The following is a 24,747-nucleotide window of genomic DNA, read 5'->3' as shown; positions in this document are numbered from 1 at the left end:
TATATATTTATTATAGATAATATGTATATATGATTCTAAAATATGTACCTACTTTATGTGTAAATATTAGAAAATAGGTTTTGTAAGATACTTTTGTATACAACAATAAATTTAGTTATTAAGAGTTTAGCCACTTGTGTCCTTACCTCCAGGGTTGACTGGAAGAGATCGCGTTGAGGCGATAAGTCCGCCTTTGTATACTAGTCTAGTTTAATTCTCTCCATTTTTTTACTGTTATACCTATGTATATTGTATACAATAAAGTGTTTAAATAAAATAAATAAATCTATTTATGTACCTACCTACATGCAAAAATAAATAAAAAACAATTATTATATATTTTTTTATTACCTCGCATATAACAATGTTTCAGTTCAGTTTTGTTCATGTCACTTGTAAAATAATATGCGAGTGGGTGTGTGTATTCCTTTTTTATTCCTTTCACCATGAAAACCAATTCATGTTTTGCTAGTTTATGTTTCCCAAGAGAAGCAAATCTTGTCACTTGTGGTGATAAAGTCATTTCGTCCAATAGTGCATCATTTATCCTCACGAGGCAAATCTTTGACGACATTTATCAGTTTGGTACACATAGTATTTTAATCTTCAGCGGATATGAAGATGTCGATCGCTCTTTGCCAGTGCCGCCATTTCAGCTCGGTTCCCGTGGAACCACATGGAACCTGGATCCATATGGAATCTGTCAGGTCACAAGAATTTCATAAGAACACTTTTTGCGGATAAAGATGCTTTTTCTTGACACACTATGTTTATTTTTATTTGTAGGTATATAAAATTTGTAAATAACGATATACCGAGAGTACCTATAGGCTTTTATTACAAAAATGTTATTTGCGAGACATTGTAAGACAACTGAACTGACACTGACACGCAATTTCTTCATAATAGCCATAGATCATGACAATGTTAACATTCAAATACTGCTTATCTATGTGTCTTGTTATTGTTCTATGGTCCTGTTCATAACGCCATCTTACATCTTTTTTGGTAGTAAGAGTAATATAAAGAGATGGCGCTACCTTCTACTAAAAGTTCAGCCATTAAGGCACTGACCCCCCCCTGGCCCAGTCGCCATTTTGTTACTGCGAACGGCTGGCGTGGCGGTGGTGAAGATATGAAGTGAAATGTGAAATAAGGGACAAAGAAAAGAAAATAGGGCGGCGGCTGATTGATTAAGTTTATTGTGTCTGAGTGTCAAGCAGTATTAACGTTGCAGTTGATTAAAGCATCGATCACAACACACATAACCAGGCACGGTAGTGGCACCAATTCACGTAAGTTAAAAACTATTTAGGTCCTTTGTATTATTTTACGTTGCTTTCTGTGCGAACTAAAGTAACCAGTGCCTACTACTAGCAGATTACTAGTGTATGGTGAATAAGTACAGAACTAACTATCCTACTGGGTGTAGTTTTAATTCGAGCTCCGAAAATTGGGTTTGTTGATTGTGGAGTTATGCAGAGCAACCCTTTTACGTACGACCCTTTTTAAACGATAGCATTCCTTGGTATTGGTGTATCTACGAAGGAACCTTCCTATTTTTTATTTTACATTGTGTGGCTAACTTTAAAAATGATAATAAGTACCTACCTCTCCATTTTATAATAATCTGCTGTGGGCAAGTAAGGAAAATTTTGGTAGAGTAGACAGTTTCAAAGACATTTGCATATTTCAAATCTCCACCAGAAACCCAAAGGCAAAGCAAAGCTCAAGGTAAAAGCTAAAGTGCTGTGCTAAAAGCTATTGTTTTATAATATATTATTAATGATTTTGTGACACACTATCTGAAACAAAATGACGATGAATGTCTGCTTTCTAATAGGTATAAGGGGTTATAGGCTTTATAGGTGTATCTATGTCATACCTACCTTAAACTTAGTCCTAGATGTATACTTTTGAAATTCTAAAGCTTTTAGTGGTCCGAGATTTCTTGATAAACTTTTGATTAAAATAACTGCAACTCTGACTGCCTTTTAGTAGGTGAGTTACAGTAAGTTGTACTACTGATGATTGTGTTGTCATTTACAGTTATTTGCTATAGAATTATTAAAAATATGTAAATGCTATACTCATACAATATCTAAAGAGCAAGAGAAGAGAAAGTTAAACATGTACTTTAGTTATAAGATATAGTGAGGTAAGGATATGGAAGAGGTGTAATACTTACCTTGTTATAAGAGCAGGTAATAAAGCCTTGAAATTTCATTTCAATTGAGTCTGCATACATCAGGTATAAACACCACTGGTGGCACTCATCACTTTGCACATCAAGATGGGGCTCCAAAGGTTTATACCCAACCCCAGGTATAAACCCTTGGAGCCCCATCTTGGAACCCTTCATCAATGGACTGTACATACAGCAGGTAAAAAGACCTTTGTAATCTGGAATAAGGCTGGCCTTTCCAAAACATCATTACTAAATGAATAGCTAGGCATAAAAAATTGTCATTCTAGTTACCAGTCCCTAGGGTTTTTTTTCAGTTCAAGTCATTAACAAATTATACATTAATTCTAGTAAGCCCCTCTGTAGAAGTTGTATCTGTTGCTATTTCAAGAAGCACAGCACATTCCATTTCTTAAAATTTATAAGTTGAAATTTGCAGTGTAGTGTAGTTGAATGGTGATTCTCCATTGGCAGGCGATGGAGGCGCCGCCGCCGCCGCCGCCACCGCCCGAGGAGCGGCCGGCCGACGTGTGCCGCAACTACGTGTGGGGCACGTGCCGCAAGTATGCGCAGTGCCGCTTCCGACACGAGCTCAACTTCGAGGAGATGAAGACCATCCTCAAGTTCTGCCACGACCACCAGAACATGGAGACGTGTCCGCGCAAGGGCTGCACCTACCTGCACACGTCCAAGGAGGAGGAGAAGCTGTTCCTTGAGACGGGCGCGATCCCCCGCGACCTGGCGGAGCGCCACGCCGCCATGGCCGCGGCCGCGACCAGCCGGGGGCGCCGGCCGCCCGCCCCCGCCTGCCCGCGCGCCTTCGTGCCGCCGCCGCCGCCGCCCACCCCCGCGCCGCCCCCGCCACCGCCCGCCGCCCTGCCGCCGCCGCCGCCGCCTATGCTGCCGCCGCCCGCACAGTACACTGAAGGTTGGTTATTAACACTTACCTTTCATCATCAACATCAGCCTAAAGCAGTCCACTGCTGGACGTAGGCCTCTTCCAAAGCACGCTACTGAATGCGATCTTTAGCTTTCCGCATCCAATCATAACCAGCCACCTTTTGCAAGCCCTCTGGCTAGATGGGGTGATGACTTACCTTTCATTTTAATGTTATTGATTTTACCAATCAGTCAAGAATGTTATTGTTAATACTATTGAATATGACTGAGAATGAGGGTGCTCTTATTTCAGGAATACAGGCTCTCTGGTTAGCAATAGAGTATTATTCATACGCTATTATGATAGCAAGAGCTAGAACTTGAAAGTGTTGGGTTGTTACTGAAATCCTCCACCAAATAAATAATTTTCCTCAATGACAATACAAAATAGAATGCAGGACTTTTAGAGTTAACATAATGATCATAAACATAGAAGAAATTTTATTAAATAACATATGCCTTATTTTTCGTTTCAGGGGCATATTATGGCCCTGTCCCACACCCCACCTACACCGCAGCCAGCAACAACCCACCACCACCAATACCTGGGTAAGAATATTGTACCTTCCTTTGTGGATAGAGAGATTAATAGCCATTATGTATATTTAGCTACAGACATTTTAGTCATCACTGCTCATGTTCATGGGAAAACATCTCTGAAATCTGAGGCTCAAATCGAAAAATTTCACCATATTTAAAAGAAGCCTTTTATGAAAATATAGCTGAGTTAATGCTTGTTTTCCTTTCATAGATTTGATGCCAGCCGGCCACCACCTATATTTCACAATATAGTAGGCAAGAGAAAATCCTCTAATGCATATGAAGGTATGTATATCTGCCAACTCTTTCATTACGTAATACTATATTTGAAGGCGCCAGTTATTTTATTCATAAACTAGACTGTTTCAATGAAATCGGATAGTTGCGACAACCGAGCATGATGTGTTTACTCATAGATCTATCATCAACTTATTCATTTAATTGCTCGCGACAAGAAAAATAGTTACATCAAGTCATGCTACACGCATAAGCGAATAAGGTGGAAATAGCGAGCAGACATAATTGATATATTGTTATAAGTAAATAAGTTAATAACCCTTTCATTGCTGTGCCCTACTCGGTCAATAAGGGACTAATACAACGCGGATGCATTACACACTTATAAAAGCGATTTCAAATACATTCGTTACTGATGGTACATCTTTCATTTAACTATTCTCAAATTAATATTTGAATAAATTATTTATGCAATTTAAATATACGATTCTAAGTGTATCGCCGTACCACAGCGCATATACATTACTTAGATAGTCAGTAAAGTATCTTATAAAAATGAATACTCACGTTTTTGTCACTGCGAAAATATAAAATTTACTAACTACCTACCTACACTATTTTTAAACAGATCGTTTAGAATATAAATATTAAAGTGTCTAGATTTAAAACATTATTGAGATGCTAGTGGATGATTTAAAATGAAGCTATGCTACCTCTAATCTATGAGCTATTTTAAGGTGTTTGTTAAGCCAGCAAGCAAAGTTTTATTTCTAATGGTTAAAATTCTTAAATGGTAAAATATGGAAATAATTTAAGGTGTCACAAGTTAACAGTTGTTGCAAATATTACCTACAAATATTATATTGAAAGATTGAAAAACCTGGGATCAAAATTAAAGGAAGGTGTGACAACGGGCAAAGCGAAGAGGAGCATATTAAGCACATTATCCTACGCACCATTTGGAAGACGCTTTGCTGTGCTCCTTTCTGTTTCAGACACAGGCTGGCTTTGCTCGTCGTCGCACCTACTTTCAGTTTTATCGGCGTTTTCGTTTTCTATAATGAGTTTCAACTCGATTTAGACATTTTTTTTCTATTTGCAAATTTTAGTACAACATACCTACTTGATAAAAATCAACTGATAATATTATTTTTAATTAATTCATGCCTTTTATGAGTCTTGCATTTTAATTAATAACTCTAGATCTAAATAATATTGCCATCAAGAGTAAAAAGTTACATACTTTAGTAATAAACTAAGCAAGGAACCTAATTTAAGGCCCAACTTAAACATACTGCAAAATTAAATATTGTTTATAAGTTCTAATTCGAGAGCTAAGGAATCTATCCTGAATTAAATATGAATATTAAAATGCATACATTTCAAGTTAATAAATAAATTACGGTAATTTCTCGGCTCTCGTATTATAAGCTTTTCTTTTTACATATTGAAATTCTTCTTTACATTTTAAATCCGAGTAAAAATATACCATTTTTATCAACCAAGGAGGCATAAGATTACTTTTCGTTAGTAGGGTTGAATCCTGCCATGGATAATTATAACCATTATAGTAAATGAAGTACGATTACTTGTATACTTCATGCTCAGAACAGATAGTAAAACCTGGCTCGATTAGCAATGGCTGAATCATCAATATGGCTCATCTTCATATCTTGACCCATTACGTGCCCACTGCTGGGGCACGGGTCTCCTTCCAATGAAGGAAGGGTTTTTCAATATGGCTCGCGAACTCAAAAATCATGCAAACATAAAATTGGGTCACCCGTTTGAAGATCTTATTTGTGTTAAAAGGGATTATTTGGTGATACTTTATAATATAAATTTACGTTTTGTGAAGCTTTAACATACCCATAGCTTTTAAAATATAATTTTGGCCTCCGGTATAGATTTACAAATTTAATGGCATGGTTTATTTTTACTCGATTTACTTAATTTAATTATACTACTTGAAAAAATTGTTGTTTGCATGTATCTATTGAAATGTTTACCTATGTGTGCCTCCACGGAGGCGTATACAGTTAGTGAAATCAGTTTATTGGTCCGAACTAAGCTTTAGTTGCGGAGCCAGTAAGTGGTTTCCTAGCGCCGCCCTGTGGCCCCGCTAATTGTGTGTGCTCGGCGCCTGTTGCTTCTGTTCCCAGCCACGCCGAGTAAGGCCGCGAAGGGAGCCCTCGCGCCCTGCGCTGAATGTGCTCAGCTCAAGACAAGGTTTGCTCCATACTCTTGATTATAACTTATGCCTGCATGGTCCTACTTGTATCGACAGTCTGATGGCTCGACATGTCAGTGACACGGAGTGGTGATTGTGAGTGCGCGACGGATGAATGAGGCGTAGTGGTGTTGCGAGTGTCCTAATGCGAAGCCCACTTCTACACTGATATTATCTTTTAACTTTTGTTTCGACATGACAGTATAGTATTTATTTATTTATGTGCGAATTTTAGTGTCTATTTTAGCTTTTCTGACTGCTTTAGCTCTTGATTTTGACGAGTAATTGTAGTGTAACTGTTGTATTTCCGAGTGTACTTGAATGTTGCACGGTGGTAGGCGCTGCGCGAGCGGCGGCGAGCCGAGTTGCGTGCTATGTGACCGCGTGCCCCTTCCAGCGACTGGCGGCGACTTGTCCACTTGATGCAATAACATCGGCTGTGTAACTGTGACGACGTCGGCGCCAATCTTCTCCACCTCTGACCTTCAACGGGCGGCGCGATTGGCTCGCGTTCATTTACTAGCGCCTGATTGGTTGAACGCCTCGCCGCGCCCTTTTTTCCATTGGTTTTAAAATGCCGTATTTGGCCACGAGTATTGTTTGTCCTTAATAAACTAAGTTTGCCCATCCTTTCTTTAGATCTATTTAATGATCATGATTTCTGTTTTTAGAGTTGTTGAGAGTAAACAACTCATTGAACAATCAATAAACGAAGAAGCAGATCGCAGTCTGCTGCTTAAAAAGAAGTTGGAAGACTATGTGACGAGGAAACAGCTTCTTCTGGCGCTTGTGCCGCCAGACAAGGCGAGGGAGGTGGAAGCATTTATTGAGGTGAGTAGTATATAAGTACATAGCACTTTAAAAAGTTGATTCTGTTATTTATTTGCTCAGTGAGCATTACAAAAATCTTGCGAAAGGCGAAATGAACATGAATGCTTAACCAGTCTAACCTCGAGAAACTTCTCTTTATCGCTTGCTTGCTTGCAAACGCATACAGTATAGCGTGTCGGCTACCAAACACTATAGCGCGTTTTAGCTCTGTCATCGTATCGTGGTGATAGGATTAGCCAGTCGGTGGCTGCCTAGAATGCGCCGGGCATAATTATTATAATCTGAATCCACAGACATACCAGTTATAAGTGGTTTTGGCATTTATTAATGTGTAACTCTTGCCCGCGAGCCTGTTAGTCTTAAAATATTTTCCCGTGGACCACTCCCGAACTAGCTACCCAATAACGTGACATGGTGGTATCAAATTACATGAAAGTTGGCAAATACTTGACTAAAAATGATTTTCAAGACTTCATACAGCAAAAGACCTGTATGGCAATGGCAAAATGGGTACTCATTTCAATTTATAATTTATGTCTATAGTGTTTAGACAGCCAAGCCAACTAATGTAAAACCCAATAACTTTGCATTTAATAAGGTATATGGATGTCACATTTCAAGCATGTAACTTATGAAGTTTAGATTTTTTTTACACAATTTTATTCCCGCTAACTCTTGTTCCCGGGGGATTTTTGCAATAGCCTGTTGTAACTAAGCTGCAAGTTTACTAAGGTCAAATTTCAAGCGTCTAACTTAAACGGAGCTATGCGATATCCCAAAGTACGACCCGTATAATTCTGATCTACAATTAACTTTGAAATCGCGTTACGCGGATCGCGCGGCAATATTTAATATGTTGGTGCAAGTGGCCCGAGGTCGCTAAATCCCGTCTTAGTGAGCACCTAAGTCCTAAAAGGAAGTAAAGAAACACCCATGCAAAATTTCAGACTCCGAGCACTTGTAGTTTCTGAGATTTCGTGATGAGTCAGTGTATACGTGACCTTTTGTTTTTATAAATATAGATATTTTGTGATTTATAATTTATAAACCTACTAGCTGTTCCCGCGCGCTTCGCTTCGCCTTAAAAAGTATTCCCGTGGGATTTCCGGGATAAAAAGTAGCCTATGTTCTTTCCCAGGGTCTAGACCTAGTAGTTTTGGCGTGAAAGAGTAACAGACAGACAGATACAGTTACTTTCGCATTTATAATATTAGTAAGGATTCAACTGAGAAAGTATGACTGCTACGTCACTCTGGAAAGCTGCTTTTGTGCTTCGCGTGAAATGATACAGCGTTTGTCGTAAGAGGCTATAACTATAACCTAGTATATAAAGAACTTGCTAATGTTGTTATCTAAATTTTCAGGGCACGCCCGTCGTGCAAAAGGAAGCCCACGCCCAGTGGGCGAACCAAACTACCAACAGAATTTCAGTAAGTTACATAGTTTATAAAAAACATATTCAGTGAAGTAAAAAGAACACATGTTATAAGGGTATGGCCACCAAAATGAGACGTTAGTTATCTAAAGAATAAGAGCGGTGGTAGCTCAGTCGGGCGCTTACTCTACTGAGCTACCACCTTTTTCTAGCCAGTGAATCTAAACTCAGCGGAATTCTCAATGATTTGTGTAAAATACTAATCACAAGTATTATGTGTTTCCTTTCAGGGTACCGCCTCAGTGCCTCATCAGATCCTGGTCGTCCTGGGCACCAACAGCCTCGGCCCAGTAAGTCACATAGTTTTATTATAGTCTAGTCCAATTAAACAATCATCTGATAATTTATCTGTAACATTTTAAACCCCTCTTATATCTTGAGTAATCTGAGTAGCACAGGATTCACGACGCGCAATGTAAAATAATTGCCACGTCTTGTCTGACTGCTGAATTTAGAACGATTTTTAACGAACGAACTTACGAGCGCAGGCCTGCAATCGGTACGCTTGATACAACGAGCTAGAGCGGCGGTTATTGCAGCGCTCCACTGATCACGAGTTCACGACTCTATCTCGGATCGCCTTTCTTTCCTTCTGTCTACCAGGCATTCGCGAGCACGGGACAGAAGAAAAGAAAGGCGATCCGTTTACGTTACGTTTGTAATAATATGTGCTGTGATCTTTGACTACGTCCATAACTCTCGTACGTCCGTACTTAAATTTATGACACCATCCCCGCGTGTTCTCCCTCAACTCTGAAGCGCTAGCACGGAGCGCAATTAAGACGTGACAAAAGCTTTACATCGCGCTCACTCACATCGCGCAGCTTCATGAGCGACAGATAACTTTTGTCACGTCTTAAATGTGCCCCGTACTAGCGCTTCTGACAAAAAACCCGGCTCCACAGGACAAGAAGTTCCAGAACATGGACGAGACCACCCTGCTGGAGAGCCTCCGGCGCACGCTCCAGCAGCAGACGCAAGGGCAGGAGGACATGTCGTCGCTGCTCAGCACCGTGGCCTCCGTCATCACCACCAACACCTCGTCCACGGAGGTCGTGCAGGGGATCCTTAACTGTGAGTTGCTGTTTGTACGGCTATTCTATTATATTCTCCTGGGGTGTAAGTACCTGTACCTGTCTCACTCGATTGGAACCTTTGTGCATAAACTGCCTTCCTAAGCTTGGACCATTTCCCACCACGCTGGTAAACTGCGGGTTGGTGGGTTCATATATCTAGATCGATGTGCTCAATCTAGATATGCAGGTCTCCTCACGATGTTTTCTTTCTCACTTAACTTAATCATGACACGAGTGCGGTGTCGTATGCGGTTATCATTGAAATTGAAACGGCCACTGTTGTGTTTACCTAAAAAGTGTGTATACATGAATAAACTCGACTTTAGAATGCTTACCTTACCAAAGCTACAGACTGACCTACTGTCATACTACACTGTGTGCAGAGTTGTATAATTTTTCGTACATGGCAAAGCCTGTGTTATGGATATCGGACAGCTGATATATGTACACAAATACATAGATAGATAAATATTAAACATAAATATCAACACCCAAGACCCGAGTACAAATATCTGTCTTTAAACAAATTGTATGTATATGTATGTTTAAAATGTTACAAACATTCTCTCTCTCTTTCTCCAGACCCGCCACCGCATGAAGTGAACAACGGGTACGCCCCGCGGCCCGCGCTGCCTACCTCCTACCCTCCGTTCCACCCGACGCTGCCGCCGCCCGCCTACCCCTCGCCGCCCGCCTACCCGTCGCCGCCCGCCGCCTACCCGCCCTCGCCTTACAACCATCGTGAGTTCACTAGTCGCACGAATGAATACGCGCACACTACACTACCCTACACTACCCTAACCTACACTACCCTACACTACCCTACACTACCCTAACCTACACTACCCTACACTACCCTACACTACCCTGCCCTACCCTACACTACCGTACCCTACAGTACACTACCCTACACTACCCTACACTACCCTACACTACCCTACACTACCCTACACTACCCTACACTACCCTACACTACCCTTCACTACCCTACACTACCCTACACTACCCTACACTACTCTGCCCTACCCTACACTACCGTACACTACCCTACACTACCCTACACTACCCTACACTACCCTACACTACCCTACACTACCCTACACTACCCTACTCTACCCTACACTACCCTACACTACCCTGCCCTACCCTACACTACCGTACCCTACAGTACACTACCCTACACTACCCTACACTACCCTACACTACCCTACACTACCCTACACTACCCTACACTACCCTTCACTACCCTACACTACCCTACACTACCCTACACTACCCTACACTACTCTGCCCTACCCTACACTACCGTACACTACCCTACACTACCCTACACTACCCTACACTACCCTACACTACCCTACACTACCCTACACTACCCTACACTACCCTACACTACCCTACACTACCCTTCACTACCCTACACTACCCTACACTACCCTACACTACCCTACACTACCCTACACTACCCTACACTACACTACACTACACTACACTACACTACACTACACTACCCTACCCTACCTTTCTTACCTTTTAAACCTTTCCTGGACTTCCACGAATATTTCAAGACCAAAATTACCCAAATCGGTTCAGCCGTTCTCGAGTTTTTGCGAGAGTAACGAACAGCAATTCATTTTTATATATAAGAAAATAAATAATGAATCCCCCGTGAACGTATCATCTGTTCTTTACATCAGCAGATATTGGTTCCCTTTTATGTTCGCTGTTTTTGGCGAAACCTACAAAATATATATAAATATATAAAAAAATATATAAATATTCATTATTTATTCATTGCAGTGTTCTACTTTAATAAATAAAAAATAGATAATAGGCTTAATTTACCAATGTATCAAAAAATTGAAAAATCGAATCTCTAGGGAAAAATTAGTAATACATACTTAAAATACTTCCAGTGCCCCCGCGGCCGGACGGCAGCATGATGGCGGCGCTGCCCCCCTCGACCATGGAGGTGTCCCACGGGTACGCGCCGCCCGGCGGCTTCCCACCCCCGAACCACACCAACCGTGAGTACCGCATATTGCAGATATGTATAGCTAGATAGTCTGGTGAGAACCAACCAGAGCCACGACCACCAGACTTTCGAACCTCCGTTGACGTTGCGTATTGGCAACTGTCACTGAAGCGGTCGTAGTCGAGCTAGCTTCAGAGATCTAAACTGATCACTGAGGTCAAGCAACAACTGGCACTGTCAGCCCTTGGATGGGTGACTGATTTCAAGTGCTTCTTTTCTGGATGCTTCCGTGCTTCGGACGGCACGTTAAGCTGGGGATCCCGGTTGCTGCTTCGGCAGCAGCCGTTAAGCCTAGTCAGAGGCCTTCGGGCAGCTAGAAAACATCTGACAGTCGGGTTACCGACAACTGGCTCAGCACAAGCTTGCTTGTGTTGGGGTCCACCAACCCGCACTAGGCCAGTGTGGTGGACTAGGCCTAAAACCCTTCCTACATTAGAAGGAGACCCGTGCCCCAGCATTGGGGACGTGATGGGTCGTGATGATGATGATGAAGTGTTACTGTCAAAATGTAAGCCAAATTTGTTATCTCAGGATTGTGTACGTAAACGGAGATGATTGCGTTTTCAACTGTCATGTGCATACGTTTTCTGTCATTTGTTTAATAATAGTGACCGCTAGAACGCTGGTTTCTAGTTCTGCCTATACCGTGCCTATACTTATAAAATATAGCAAGAACAATTTGACAGCGTTCCATCCATACATTTTATCCGTCATTTGTTGGTTTTCAAGTGAAAATTAACGTTATTCGCCCATATCTCCCAATCAAACTTCATAGGACTCCTGCAGGGCGATCACGAACAATATACAGTCGTTTGAAATAGAAACCAACAATCATGTAAACAAATATGGCGGACTGACATTGACAGCGTATTGTTTATGCCCATAGTGATGTCATAGTGTTCTAATTAAATTTTTCTAATTATTTTAATTTTAAGTCATAGACTATGGCCCATAGTAGGATAGGTACTAAAATAAAACTGACTAAATAGATTAAATATATAAGCCATAGACTATAAAATAAAACTGATTATATATAAAAAAGTGTTTATTTATTTACAAATTTAAATCTTCGTCTTCGTCATCATCACTATCAGAAGTGTCGCCGGTGACTGCAATTATTAATGGAACCACTGTGTCATCGCTTGTTGTGTCTAAAATGCCGTCGAGCTTTTTCAGTTCTTCCTCTTCCTTTAGGACGTGATTTACACATTTCGACCATTGTTTGGCTCCGATTCTCGCAAACCCTTCGTTTAATAAAGTTTTTATTTCCGCCATTTTAAAAGATTTATTATTTCTCCCAACATAAGACTTAACCTGTGCCCAAATGAGCTCAATTGGGTTGAGTTCGCAGTGGTAGGGAGGAAGGCGAAGCACAGTTACTCCTTTCGATGCGGCGAGCTCGTCAACGTATTTTAAAACATATTTTTTTTTATCAAATTTTGTGAGTAACTGTGCTTTTATTTCCCTTGTTTCAAAAGCTATATTTTTGCTTCGTAACCATTCTTGTATAGCATCCTTCCTCCAGCTCATGTTGGGCACTCGTTCGAGTTGGCGAGAATGGTATGGAGCATTATCCATTACAATTACAGATCCCGGCAGAATTTTGTCTAAAACCATCTTAAACCTGAAACAAAAAAGATAATTTTCTGACATAATGTAATTTTATATTATAATAATATTAATTTTATATAGTGTTATCATAAATACTTATACAAAAATACACAAATGAAACCTTACCATTTCTCAAAATTATGAGCATCCATTTCCCCGTGATAATCGCCATCTGACTTTTTTGCTTCAAAAACCCAATCTGCGCCTTCTAAAAAACCATCTTCATTCCCTATATGTGTGATAATCAGCCTCTTTCCTTTCTGAGGATTTTTTAAGCCACTTGAAAGGCCTCCCAAGAATGCCTGTCTACTACTCTTGATGTCATTATCCATCCACACATAATTGCAGGTGTGCCCTAAGTTAAAAAAATGTTTTAAATACATAATTATGTCAATAAAAACATTGTTTATATTTAAAATTAAGCAAACCTGTAACCTATCACAATTTAAAATAATGTGTGGAATAAGTATCTTATCTATCACCATTATCTCAAACCAATGTTTTTAAGCAACCTGCGGAACACAAAAAAAAATTAAGCATTTAAATAAATAAAAAGCTCTCACCCTCATTAAGCCATGTTTCATCCAAATAATAAATCTTTTTATTTTGCTCTCTGTATTCATTGATTTTCAACAAATAATTCACCCTCCAAATTTGTAAGTCAGGTCTATCTAGCAAAATGCTTTTTCTTGATCGCTTGCAGTATGTGAAGTTTAATTTCTTCAATATTCTATACATTGTACCGAATGTAAAATTTGGTAGGCTGTCATCTTCATTGACTGCTGTAAAAATTTTGGCAATGGTTGGCAATTCCCCATCATAGTAAAATTTATGAACCTTTCTTCTTATTGCAGATAAGATAAAATCATCTAACTTATCAATTATGGCTCGATTTGCAGGTCTCTCCTAAAAAACAGACTGAGAATATTAAATGGCACAAATCATAACATAAAGTAAAGCTCAAAAGATAAAAAAAAGGCTGGCTAAGTTAATATTATAAATACCTTAGGCTGGGGTACTTCTTGATTTTGTGTGTAATGTTTCATTACGTCACGAACAATATATTCTGAGACGTCCATTATTTTTGAGGTGGTTTTATATAATTCCATTTTTGATGGGTATGTAGGAGAGGTTTTCTCCAAGTGATTATAAATATTCACCAAAAATTTTTTCTCCCTTTGCGATAACTGTTTTTTAACAGCCAATTTTCGTTTTTTGACCGGCGGCGGCGCCGGCGGAGCAGTCCCCGACGCACCTGGCTGCGGCTCGCTCATTAGGTATAATCTTAAAAACAAATATAATTGTACACACATACATTTCAGTAATTGTGATCTATTCAAATAATTTGTTACGAGGGCAATACAATATTAAAGTGCGTCTAATAGATTTCCGTTGTAGGTAATAGATCTAAATCATTCTTACCTCCTGATTACTCCTTGAGAAATAATACCAATCGTATGCTAAGTATATCAAAGTCCGTGATGCCGTGCAAAGGTCGTCGTTCCAAGAAAAATATGTCCAGACAAATCGTAAAGCAAAACAAAAGTCCAAAATGAGAATGCAAAAACGTAGAAATCGGAAACAGAAAACGGAAACAGAAAACACTAATGCACAGCGAACCCACACAACAGTGAATGACTGTGAATGACAATTTTAATTGTCAATTTTTAAAAACTAACTATTATTTTTATGGCTTAGGATACAATCCTTTTTGGTTAATTGTATTAAGCTCTTGAAAAAAAAAAATTGTACGTATTCAAATAATATTAAATTAAAATAATTTTGACGGCCGAATGGCGTAGTGGTTAGTGACCCTGACTACTGAGCCGATGGTCCCGGGTTCGATTCCCGGCTGGGGCAGATATTTGTTTAAACACAGATATTTGTTCTCGGGTCTTGGATGTGCCCGTAAAATGGCAATAGGCTCGCCCCCTATTACATTGGGACTAACATACACTCTGGCGAAAAGTGGGTGCAGCAATGCACCTCTGCCTAACCCGCAAGGGAGTACATTAGTACAAGGCGTGAGTGCGTGTTTTTTTTTTTTAATAATTTATTAAATTTAATATAAAAGATAACGAACAACACTAACTTTTCAATGACTTATAGAGTTCGATGAGTAAAAAACTAAGATGACAGCTTGTCAAATACTTCGAAATTTTTACGCTACAAATGTTTTAACAAATTTAACTTATAAATACAAGTTAAATCGTGTTGAAGATAATGTGAAAACAATGGTGCGTTCGTTGAAATCAGACTATGTTCATATTTGATCGTCAAATGTATGTGATTACGGAGTAATCGTGACTTTTTGGTTTGTTTACATGATTGTTGGTTTCTATTTCAAACGACTGTAGAATCGAATGCGAGTGCGACTAGTGGCAACTTGACAGCACTTTCGAACACTTTTTACCTATAAAATTGACAGTTGTCGCACTCGGACGTCAACTTGCATTCGATTCTATACGTTAGCTCGAATTTTCGTGATACGGGTACTGCTATATTTTACAAAGTCTAGTTGGGACTCGGACAGCCGTGCATGTCTTCCCAACATAGTCAAACTTATTAATTTCTCTTTCCCAGCGTCATACCAGCCGGTCGCATCCACGTCGGCGCAGCGGCCGCCCGCGCCTCCGCTGCCTCCGGCCAAGAACTACAACCAGTACACCTTCGGAGTGTGCCAGAACATGTCCTCATCCTACCACTACACCACGTATCAGTAGCGTATAAAAGGTAATGCGAAGCGGCTGAGCGACTAGGGAGTATTTAGGCGATGTTTTAGGCCTTTTTCGGGCGCGTTGTTCACTGTAATATTGAATGGCGTAAAATGACTGTTGGACCTGTCCTTGCTATTTAATCTATGTTTTCCATTCCGTATATACTTTATGGCGACTATGTTTATGCCAACAATAGGTATTAAAAGTAAATTATGTGGTTTCGTTTTATGCCATCCAATAGATTCCGTTACTGTTTTCCGATGATCGATTCGTTATTGGAGTGTTCGTCGACACCACGCTTAATTTATGTTCGTATGACCGGTAGGACCTTTCTCCTTCGGACATGAGTCCAATAAGTGTTTTGGCTACAGGCGTCCAACAAGCCGTGTGTCTTCATGACGATCACGACTTCACTATTTTATTCACAGATGGTTTATGTTATGAATTAATTTATGTCGGTCTTATTTTAATGGTCCTGTCGATGAACAATCCAATGAAGATTTGGTCATAGGAAAACGGTTGCGAATCCATCAAATATGGACCCTGTCCATTATGTACTGTGCGTCTGTGAGAGATCAGCAACCAGCTCCTACGATGTCACTTTATTTTTGCGAAAAATGCTCACAATGCGTTGTGACATTTTTTCTCTTCTTTTGTGCCTTATCAGTGCAGTGCCTACCATACTCACACACATATGTGTGACGTCATCAGTGGATGTTGTCCGGTGCTGGCTGTCACCTCTGTAGTCGGCCGCACTTGATCACGAGGCTATTCTGCGCACGGATTTGTTTCTGTGAGTTGCTACGGCGCCTAGCTGCCTTTATTCACCACAGTCAATAATAGCCATTATCGACTTGAATTGACGAGGTCTTGATGTCGAAATTTGCCTGTCACTTTGACAAGCAGTACCGCAGGCAATAATGACTGTTATTTACTTTTATCAACGTCTCGGTGGCGTAAATTGCATATCAATTTTGCTTAATATCAGGCGCATTAGCAATAATTGATGAAACATATAACATTGCGTGAGGCACACGCAATGTTATATTTTCTCACTCTAGTTTTACAGACTCATCCGTGACCAGATTACCCCTCGTGAGCAAGTGCGTGGCGACTGTGCGTGCGTAGCATATTGTAAAATGTACTGTTATAGTGTGCGTGGCGGCCTAGTTTAAGTATTTTTTACATTCCATAAGGATAACTCAAAGTGTGTCGGTATACCACTGTAGTCTTTATCGTAAGTTAACCCCTACCTTGGGATAAGTGCCATACTATATTCAATACTCAGCACGAGATTTACAGAAGACATAATATAAATACTCAATGATTTTATTTTCAAATGAATACCTTGTAATCGTATATAATTATGAGGAATTATAATTAGGTGGTGTTAATAATAAATAAGATAATATGGTGCTTTTCAAACCAAACCATTACTTGGTCTCAGATAGATAGATAGATCTTAAAATAATCAGACTGAATAATTTTAAGCCATTGACATTACATTATATTTTTTACACAATTTTATCTAGTTATGTATAAATGGATTAACCGTTTTTTTACAAAGTCCTTATCAGTATTTTTATCCTAATAGTATTTTTGATATGTGATATAGGTAAATCGCTTATATTAGGATTAAATTGATGATCATGAATCATGATCACATTCTTCATTTTTATTAGTCAAAGCAATACGGGTATAAATTATAAGTGCATTTAGGGAGCGCGAGCACGGCGGCACTGAATGGCCGCGGACTGTTCTAGCGCACGTGCCTTTCTACACGACCCAGAGATGTATTACTGTACACTACATTTACCAAGGTTGCTGCTTAAATTAAGGCGCTACGTGAGAAAGCTCACATATAATACTTCCTAGCCTTAACCTCACTTAGAGTCTACTTTGTGCTCCATTTACCCTATCCTCTCTGTACGCGATAATCTCATTCACTTCACACTTGGTCTTATTTTCCTTCATGTGATCTTCCCACGTCTTTCTCGCTCTTTCTGTCTCAATCTCAATCTCCTCTTCTCAACTATAGGGGTTACATTTACCCTATCCTCTCTGTACCCGCTACTCTCATTCACTTCACACTTGGTCTTATTTTCCTTCATGTGATCTTCCCACATCTTTCTTGTTCTTTCTGTCTCAATCTCAATCTCCTCTTCTCAAATGTATGCGCTATTTTCATACTTACCACTCTCATTCTATCTTTTTGTTGTCGCAGCAATACCATCACAAAATTCTTAACTCTGTGCCTTACAATCTTACTCATCCAAAAACAAGTCAAGTGCTATTACAATTTCGAATATTATGCATTTCCAATTTCTAATATACTGATAAACCCTTACGAACTTGTTCATAGTCAAGGTTATTCTTCCATAACATGCCCATGAATTGATAATAAAAGTAGTATTCTGTAGTATATCAGCGAGCTGTGCTCCCCGTCCTTTTCGTGTCCTTCGGACCTGACTTCGCTTCTCGACGCCGCCGCCGCCCGGGGCGGTGCCAGCCCTGGTCCACTCAACACAGGCGTCGGCGTGACCAGCAGCGGATGCCTCAGCTTTTACCGCATTATTTCTTCTACTTCACATGTGAAAACTCGCATATTTTATCATGGCTATATTGACCATACACTTCCAGCTCGTTTGAAAAGGCACTAACTGTATTGAGACTGTAGGAGTTATTAAGCATGCGTTACCTACATTTTAAATCTTCAAAAACCTGTCGGATTGCATGACTGAAAGCATTTTTTATCCTTACTTTTTATTAATATGCAATGTACATGTTTTTGACCAACTTCAAATAACCTTATAACTTAGTTGACAGTCTGAATATAGAAAACTCTTCGGCCATTCAGTGTCATCGTGCTTGGTGCTCCTTATTCGCGACGCGAAAGACTGATATTTATAATAGTAAAAACGCTGATTGTATGGCGTCTCGCTTGCGGCGGCCATAAGCAAGCGATGCGACTTAGAATCAGCCACCGGAGTGTAGGTACATCCCGCAAGTTGCTTGTGGCTCTCATGGTTCAGCTCAAGAAACAATCACTACACTTCCATTGACGACGTCTCCATGACAAAATTCTCATATCATTTTGACAAAGTGCGAGCGCAGTGCCGCATTTTCATATATAAATTTTCGACTAAACTTCCAATGAGAGTAATTTACGGGAATTTGATTACTCTCACAATTGGTAAAAATAATTATAATTTCTATTTCTTTTGTCCTGAAAAGCAATGTAAGACGTTCCAACCGCCATTAATGTATTCCTAAGTTAAGAATATTTGAATTTGAATGCGATTTTTTATTTACTTGATTTGTCTAGTATAAGTTTTATTTAGATTAGTATGATTTACCATCCATCCATGTTACCTGTTTTGACGTCGTTCGAAGTACAGTAAGAGTAGAATATGTGGTGTATTTGGTGCTATTGTCACATTAGTCGGTTTACACACTGCACCGCGCATTTTCCATAAGAATAAAATCCTTGCAGTGAGGCGGCGGCTGTGTGAATTATGCCTTGTATAATATAGCATGATCCCTATGACATTTGATTGACACTTCCTTAGGTAAAGTTGGTTTTCTCTTGAAAACGAAGAAATGTCAATTTTATGCTCATCATACCAATACTAAAATTTGACAGCTGTCATACGACTCATGCTATATTTTACAAAGTATGTATTTGCATATTGTTCTATTAGTTTTGCTTACAATGGTAATCCGCCATCCGCAACCAGTGTGTGAATCGCCTTAAAGTGTGTCTATTTAGAAATTATAACTTATTTACGGAACTAACACGATGTTGAAATTTAATTTTAGTTATGGATTAATATTATGTTAGTTATAATTTAATTGCTGCACGTAAGACTGACTTCCTACCTCAGATCAATATCACAGTAAGTGTTACATAGCAGTAGAAACATTCTCAGCTAGTCAAAATTATTTATATCATGGTGAAATTCTAAAATAGCATGATTTGCAAATCTTACACCATATTTCCTAGTCACAATAGCTCGAAAAACGTATGTTTTCGATAAGTAATTAATACAAAAGTTTCGGCACAAATATCGCATAAAACCTGCATTTTAATCTGTGGTTAATTGTTAATCTAAATTATACCTTTCTGTATTATTTTAAGGAATCTTACGTTAAATAATTTATTCATATTTGTGCCGACTCAGTAAATGCAATATAAAAATGTTACCATGGCATTGAGTAACCTTATGAAGAAAATGTATACTCAATTTTGCAATATGCATATTATAATTAAACTGTTGTATGTTTATAATGATCTCAGGATATAAAATCTGTACCTAAATTTGGTCTCTAAAGTATAGGGATTCATATTGCCAGATTCTTGCCACACAACTATAAACTTATTATTCAAACAGGATGCCACAATTACACCGCGCACCGGTCTAGATCGGTCAATCGGTTTTGAAGCCGGAATATACCTATTATAACAACAAAACCATTGGGTTGTTGTTTTTATAGTGCAAAAAGTCAATAATTTTAAGTATAAATTTTGTTGTTATATTTCTAAAAAACTAGCTTTTATCTTGAATGGCAATATGTTAATCCAATATTAGTTATGAAATTATCATAGTACCTTAAAGTTTATTAGGTAATCATTGATGTAACGGTGCTACCGGAAAGTCAAACACATTGTTATTAATACACATTGTTATCTATGTCATAGTAAGATAGGTAAGACTAAACTGCATTCAGATGAGTATTGTAAACAATGCTGATGTGTCTTTATACTACTGCGTAATACTGAAGTACGGGGCTTATGGCGCGCTCTTCAGGACTAAACTAAAGTTGTGCATCGCGCTCACCCACGTCGCGCGGCCTCGAGAGCGAGCGCGACAGAAAACTTCTGTCACATCTTGACGTGCGCGTCTTGAGCCCTGTGCTAGGCTAGCGGAACTGATAAAATATCTTTCATTTCACACATATTTCACACATTTTGATCCTAGTGCCGACAATAAGCACCGCATCGGTGTGACTAAAACCGGCTTCAATCATAGTTATTCTTGTTAATATAACATTTTTTATTCAGATTTTTAGAATGTAACAAAGAAACATCAACATTGTTTACAGCCTTACCGAATGAAGTATACGCTGAATTTATTGTTGGTGGAAGTTGATAAAATGTTCCTATTTAATTATAAGCATTACGGTATCAGAGTATGATTGAAAAGTAAATCCATGGCAAAAGACAATTAGTTAGACAAAGTTAATTGTGAATTCAAATGACGTATTATGGAAATAAATTAATATTTTTATAATGAATATTTCTTTCATTTATTTACTTAGTTCCATGGCGCACAGACCTATTTTTACGATTAGACGAATTTGTGGATAGCATGCGTACGCATTCCATTTCATATTTTTTATAATTCCATTTTCTTGCCTTAATAAAGGTTGTGGTCTGTGTTTCCACAATACTACTAAGTTCATTAATCAACGTTTTCCGCGGTGAGTTAAAAAAGAAGACGGCCACAGTCTGGCTTTATATCAATAGGCCTTACAGTCAAACTGTAATGAGAAAGTTCATTTCATGCACCTATCACCACTGCTGAGCGCATGTAAGAGGCAACTCTTACCAACCGCGACGGTCAACACATTGCCATACACTAGTGCCTCTACTGCTGACCGTTGGACGAAGATTTCTGCGAAGGGTAAATATAAGTTCTAAAATAATATAAAACTAACAAAATAATTTAGCGACTTTGTGAATTTGCGATTTATGAAAGCGAGCATGCGATTCATTGCGATGGCCCTGTGCTAGAGTGAGATGGTTGAACGTGTGGTTTGTGTTGCAGTGTGGTGGGAGCATCGCCGCGGGGACTCCTAGCGACTCCGGGCCCCGCCCTCTCTCCCGTCACGACACACACACACAAACACGTAGATCTCAATATTTTGTAAGTGTTGGGCAACGAAGGTTCAAGTGGAAAATGGTATGACAAGGTTTAGAGCAGGGTTTTTACACGGACTTTGTGGATAGCGGGTACGCTCCGAGATGTTATTTGGTTAATGCGGTTGTGTGTTTTATTACATTAGCTTAAGGGGGCTTTGTGCCTGAACTTGGGTCATTTGTATATGGGATATTTGTGTAAATAGATCCCCTTAGACACAACATTTTATTTTAAGCGAGTTTTATTATAATAATAATGTGTAATTCGTAGATGTAAAAATGAATATTGTACATAGACAATACAGACATACATTTGACTGGTTTCTGACAATCTCTTCTGATTGTATATTAATTGCGGATATCATCTCGGGACCTGGCTGTTAAGTAAGTAAATAAAAGTTGTAACTAATCTGTCTGGTAAGCAGAAGCTAAGAAATGTACATATAATAATATATATATCGGTTAATTTCCTGGTACCTAAGACATAGGGAGACATAAAATTGCGTCCGTATTGTCTTGAAAAGTTAAGATTGTAAAGTTTCATAAACTATAAAATAAAGATGGGGCACGTACAATGTGCCGGATATTGGCCGGTCGCTCGATTGAAACTTGCTTGAAAGGATTGACATACTAATCTCTCCATTCCCCTTTGGTACAAAGAATATCAGCTCCAGAAATTTGATTGTCTGATGCAGAGAATCCTGGGCGGATATTACTAGCTGGTTGCTGATCAAATCTGTTGCAAGTTTACATTATAGTCTAGAGACAAATGCGTAATAACAGGAAGTTATTCTTTGGTTATTTCCGCACAGAAGACGAACTAAAATAGGTTCCTTTTATGCATATTTTAAAGGTATAAGTGTATGAGTACTTATTTACTCAACATTACGTAATTCTCAAATTTTAATTAATTATTTGTAGATACAATAAACTGATGAATTTAATTCAATATGACTCAAAGACAGTCGTATAAATAATACCTATGTAGGAAGAGAAGCAATGTTAAGAACTTTGACTGATGATGGTATAGAAAATGTTAGCTGTAAAGACAGTAGTATTTCTATATAGGTAGGAACCTGGATTCGGAACTTTTAGGTGATGAATCGTCAGACTATATTTTATTTGGCCCCACTTACTCTGATATCATCGAATAAATAAAACTACCGTGCAATTGTGGGGCCAAATAAAACATACATTTTTTTTGTCCCAACTTCAATTAATCCCTCAATATAACGCTTGCGGATAAAGAAAAAAATATGAAATGGCCAACATTTCATTCTATCGCTGGCTAAGGGTTCATGCACATTATGTCGGGCGCAGCGGTCCGGATCGCCATCGTGTTTGATAAGATAATGCAGCCCACTGTGCCCCGGCATAGTCTGCGATAGTTCATCTAAAATTTATTGGTGTGACTTTTGGGATACGGCCAGCCATGCTGCGGTCCGACATAATGTGCTCGAACCTTAATCGGAGGTATGCCATACCTGGAGAATAGCAGCCATTTTCATGCAGTTTCTTTATCTGTACGGGTTCTACCTATTTATTTATTTTGACTTTTGGAGACGATTTTCTGAGCAGATTTGTAAATAGTGTTGGGATACCAAATATAATTGTATTTAATGTATGCCTTTTAGATTTTAAGAGTTTTACTATCAGTAGAGTAAGTTTAAATGTTTAATTTTGTAAGTAACTAATAATTCATGAATTCCAATTTTGAAATCAAAATAAAGTCGTTCGATGAATAACCTATTTAATGTTTAGTTTTAATTGTGGTATATAGTACTTACCTACCATGGAAGTATTTAAGTAATACGTACAACTGGTATCTACTTAATACTTTCATTGTACAGCTATAAGGTTACTCATGGCAATAATGTAAGTTTGCGTTTTTCATTCAATTATAGTTTGTTATGTATTATTTTAAAACAAAAGATTTCAAGCTGCGACAGTATGAATTTCATCCGCACACCCGCTAATCCCGGTTACTCCTACATATGTTTTACGTAAGTAGTTAGTACTTAACTAATATTAAATCGGTGGTCTATCCAGCTAATATTAAAATTATCTGCATACCTAACGTTAGCCGTAACTAAACATAATATTAATTATACAAATAAATATAGTACGGAAAACGTTGAGCGCTTAGGCTTCTTTAGAGCTTTTTATTGATCTGTATTATATTTAATAAAAGTTATGAATATGAAATATTATTATTATTTTGTGAAAAAATTAAAAGCAATTACGGCAAAACATATATTATTATAGTCCGGGAAAAATATTTTCAGCGAGCCGTCGGAGGGCGCCAGGGGTTGTGATTTCAGGCTGAAATACTGTAGATGGCGTTATGGAAGCGAAGTCTACAACGCGGTATGGTTGTGTTTCGAATAGCCTTTATAGCTCTCCCAGCGATAGCAACAGGTACGCTCATAAACTAATCTTAAGCATAAGAGAATAGATTTTTTGAAGCCCTATCCCAACTTTTATGAAGTTGCAGATGGGCAAAATAGACAACTAATCTAACCTTTAGGTAAATTAAATCCTAAATAGCTATAACATAGTGGTCTCATTGGATTTCGATAGAAGCTGTGAGCTGTCCGCAATTAAAACATAATATAAATATATTACTAACTTATTACTTCCATGGGGTTACTCCTCAATGATTTTAGCTGTAATACAATATTCGTTAATCTGTGAAAAATATTATACAATAAAAAAAATCCTAACTATATATAATATTAATATTATAAATGCGAAAGTAACTGTGTCTGTCTGTTACTCTTTCACGCCAAAACTACTGAACGGATTTGAATGAAATTTGGTATACATACGGTCTAGACCCTGGGAAAGAACATAGGCTACTTTTTATCCCGGAATTCCCACGGGAAAACTTTTTAAGGCGAAGCGAAGCGCGGGAACAGCTAGTAACCAATAAAATCTGGAGAACGCACGGAGAAAGAGATCTCGGAGAAAGTATATAGTTATAAACATAGA

The 24,747-nt window shown here is 38.7% G+C and overlaps 2 protein-coding genes across 4 annotated transcripts; one reads left to right on the top strand and one right to left on the bottom strand.

Annotated features, from left to right (window-relative positions):
- Nucleotides 1-1,086: 1,086 nt before the first annotated feature.
- Nucleotides 1,087-23,510, top strand: LOC105386064 (arp2/3 complex-activating protein rickA). Its single transcript, XM_038121775.2, has 13 exons — nt 1,087-1,295; nt 2,660-3,113; nt 3,601-3,673; nt 3,876-3,949; nt 6,064-6,130; nt 6,803-6,962; nt 8,327-8,392; nt 8,628-8,687; nt 9,303-9,471; nt 10,056-10,214; nt 11,390-11,500; nt 15,703-15,852; nt 21,665-23,510. The coding sequence occupies exons 2-12, from the start codon at nt 2,663-2,665 to the stop codon at nt 15,840-15,842; spliced, it is 1,530 nt and encodes a 509-aa protein (XP_037977703.2). The 5' UTR covers nt 1,087-1,295; nt 2,660-2,662; the 3' UTR covers nt 15,843-15,852; nt 21,665-23,510.
- On the bottom strand, nt 12,314-14,804 carry LOC125491162. Of its 3 annotated transcripts, XM_048632423.1 has the most exons (5): nt 14,542-14,804; nt 14,124-14,403; nt 13,683-14,025; nt 13,246-13,474; nt 12,314-13,132 (listed from the first exon to the last, which is right to left on the bottom strand). In XM_048632423.1, exons 2-5 carry the CDS (start codon nt 14,391-14,393, stop codon nt 12,562-12,564), a joined length of 1,413 nt encoding a protein of 470 aa, XP_048488380.1. In that variant the 5' UTR covers nt 14,394-14,403; nt 14,542-14,804; the 3' UTR covers nt 12,314-12,561. The 3 variants fall into 3 exon arrangements, with proteins under 3 accessions (XP_048488380.1, XP_048488379.1, XP_048488381.1); XM_048632422.1 differs by having other exon boundaries at nt 14,124-14,804; XM_048632424.1 differs by having other exon boundaries at nt 13,683-14,804.
- Nucleotides 23,511-24,747: the final 1,237 nt, after the last annotated feature.

This window comes from Plutella xylostella, chromosome Z, assembly GCF_932276165.1.
Source record: "Plutella xylostella chromosome Z, ilPluXylo3.1, whole genome shotgun sequence".
Lineage (NCBI taxonomy): Eukaryota > Metazoa > Arthropoda > Insecta > Lepidoptera > Plutellidae > Plutella > Plutella xylostella.
Note: the sequence above shows the minus strand (reverse complement) of the source record. Positions and strands in the feature narration are given on the sequence as shown.

Excerpts from the sequence above, each read along its gene's own strand:
- LOC105386064 (XM_038121775.2), top strand. The coding sequence starts at position 2,663 with ATGGAGGCGCCGCCGCCGCCGCCGCCACCGCCCGAGGAGCGGCCGGCC. Across the intron at positions 10,215-11,389 it reads GCCCTCGCCTTACAACCATC|TGCCCCCGCGGCCGGACGGC; the intron begins GTGAGTTCACTA and ends AAATACTTCCAG. Across the intron at positions 11,501-15,702 it reads ACCCCCGAACCACACCAACC|CGTCATACCAGCCGGTCGCA; the intron begins GTGAGTACCGCA and ends TCTCTTTCCCAG.
- LOC125491162 (XM_048632422.1), bottom strand. The coding sequence starts at position 14,432 with ATGTGTGTACAATTATATTTGTTTTTAAGATTATACCTAATGAGCGAG. Across the intron at positions 13,475-13,682 it reads TGAAACATGGCTTAATGAGG|GGCACACCTGCAATTATGTG; the intron begins GTGAGAGCTTTT and ends TTTTTAACTTAG. Across the intron at positions 13,133-13,245 it reads GCTCATAATTTTGAGAAATG|GTTTAAGATGGTTTTAGACA; the intron begins GTAAGGTTTCAT and ends TTTTTGTTTCAG.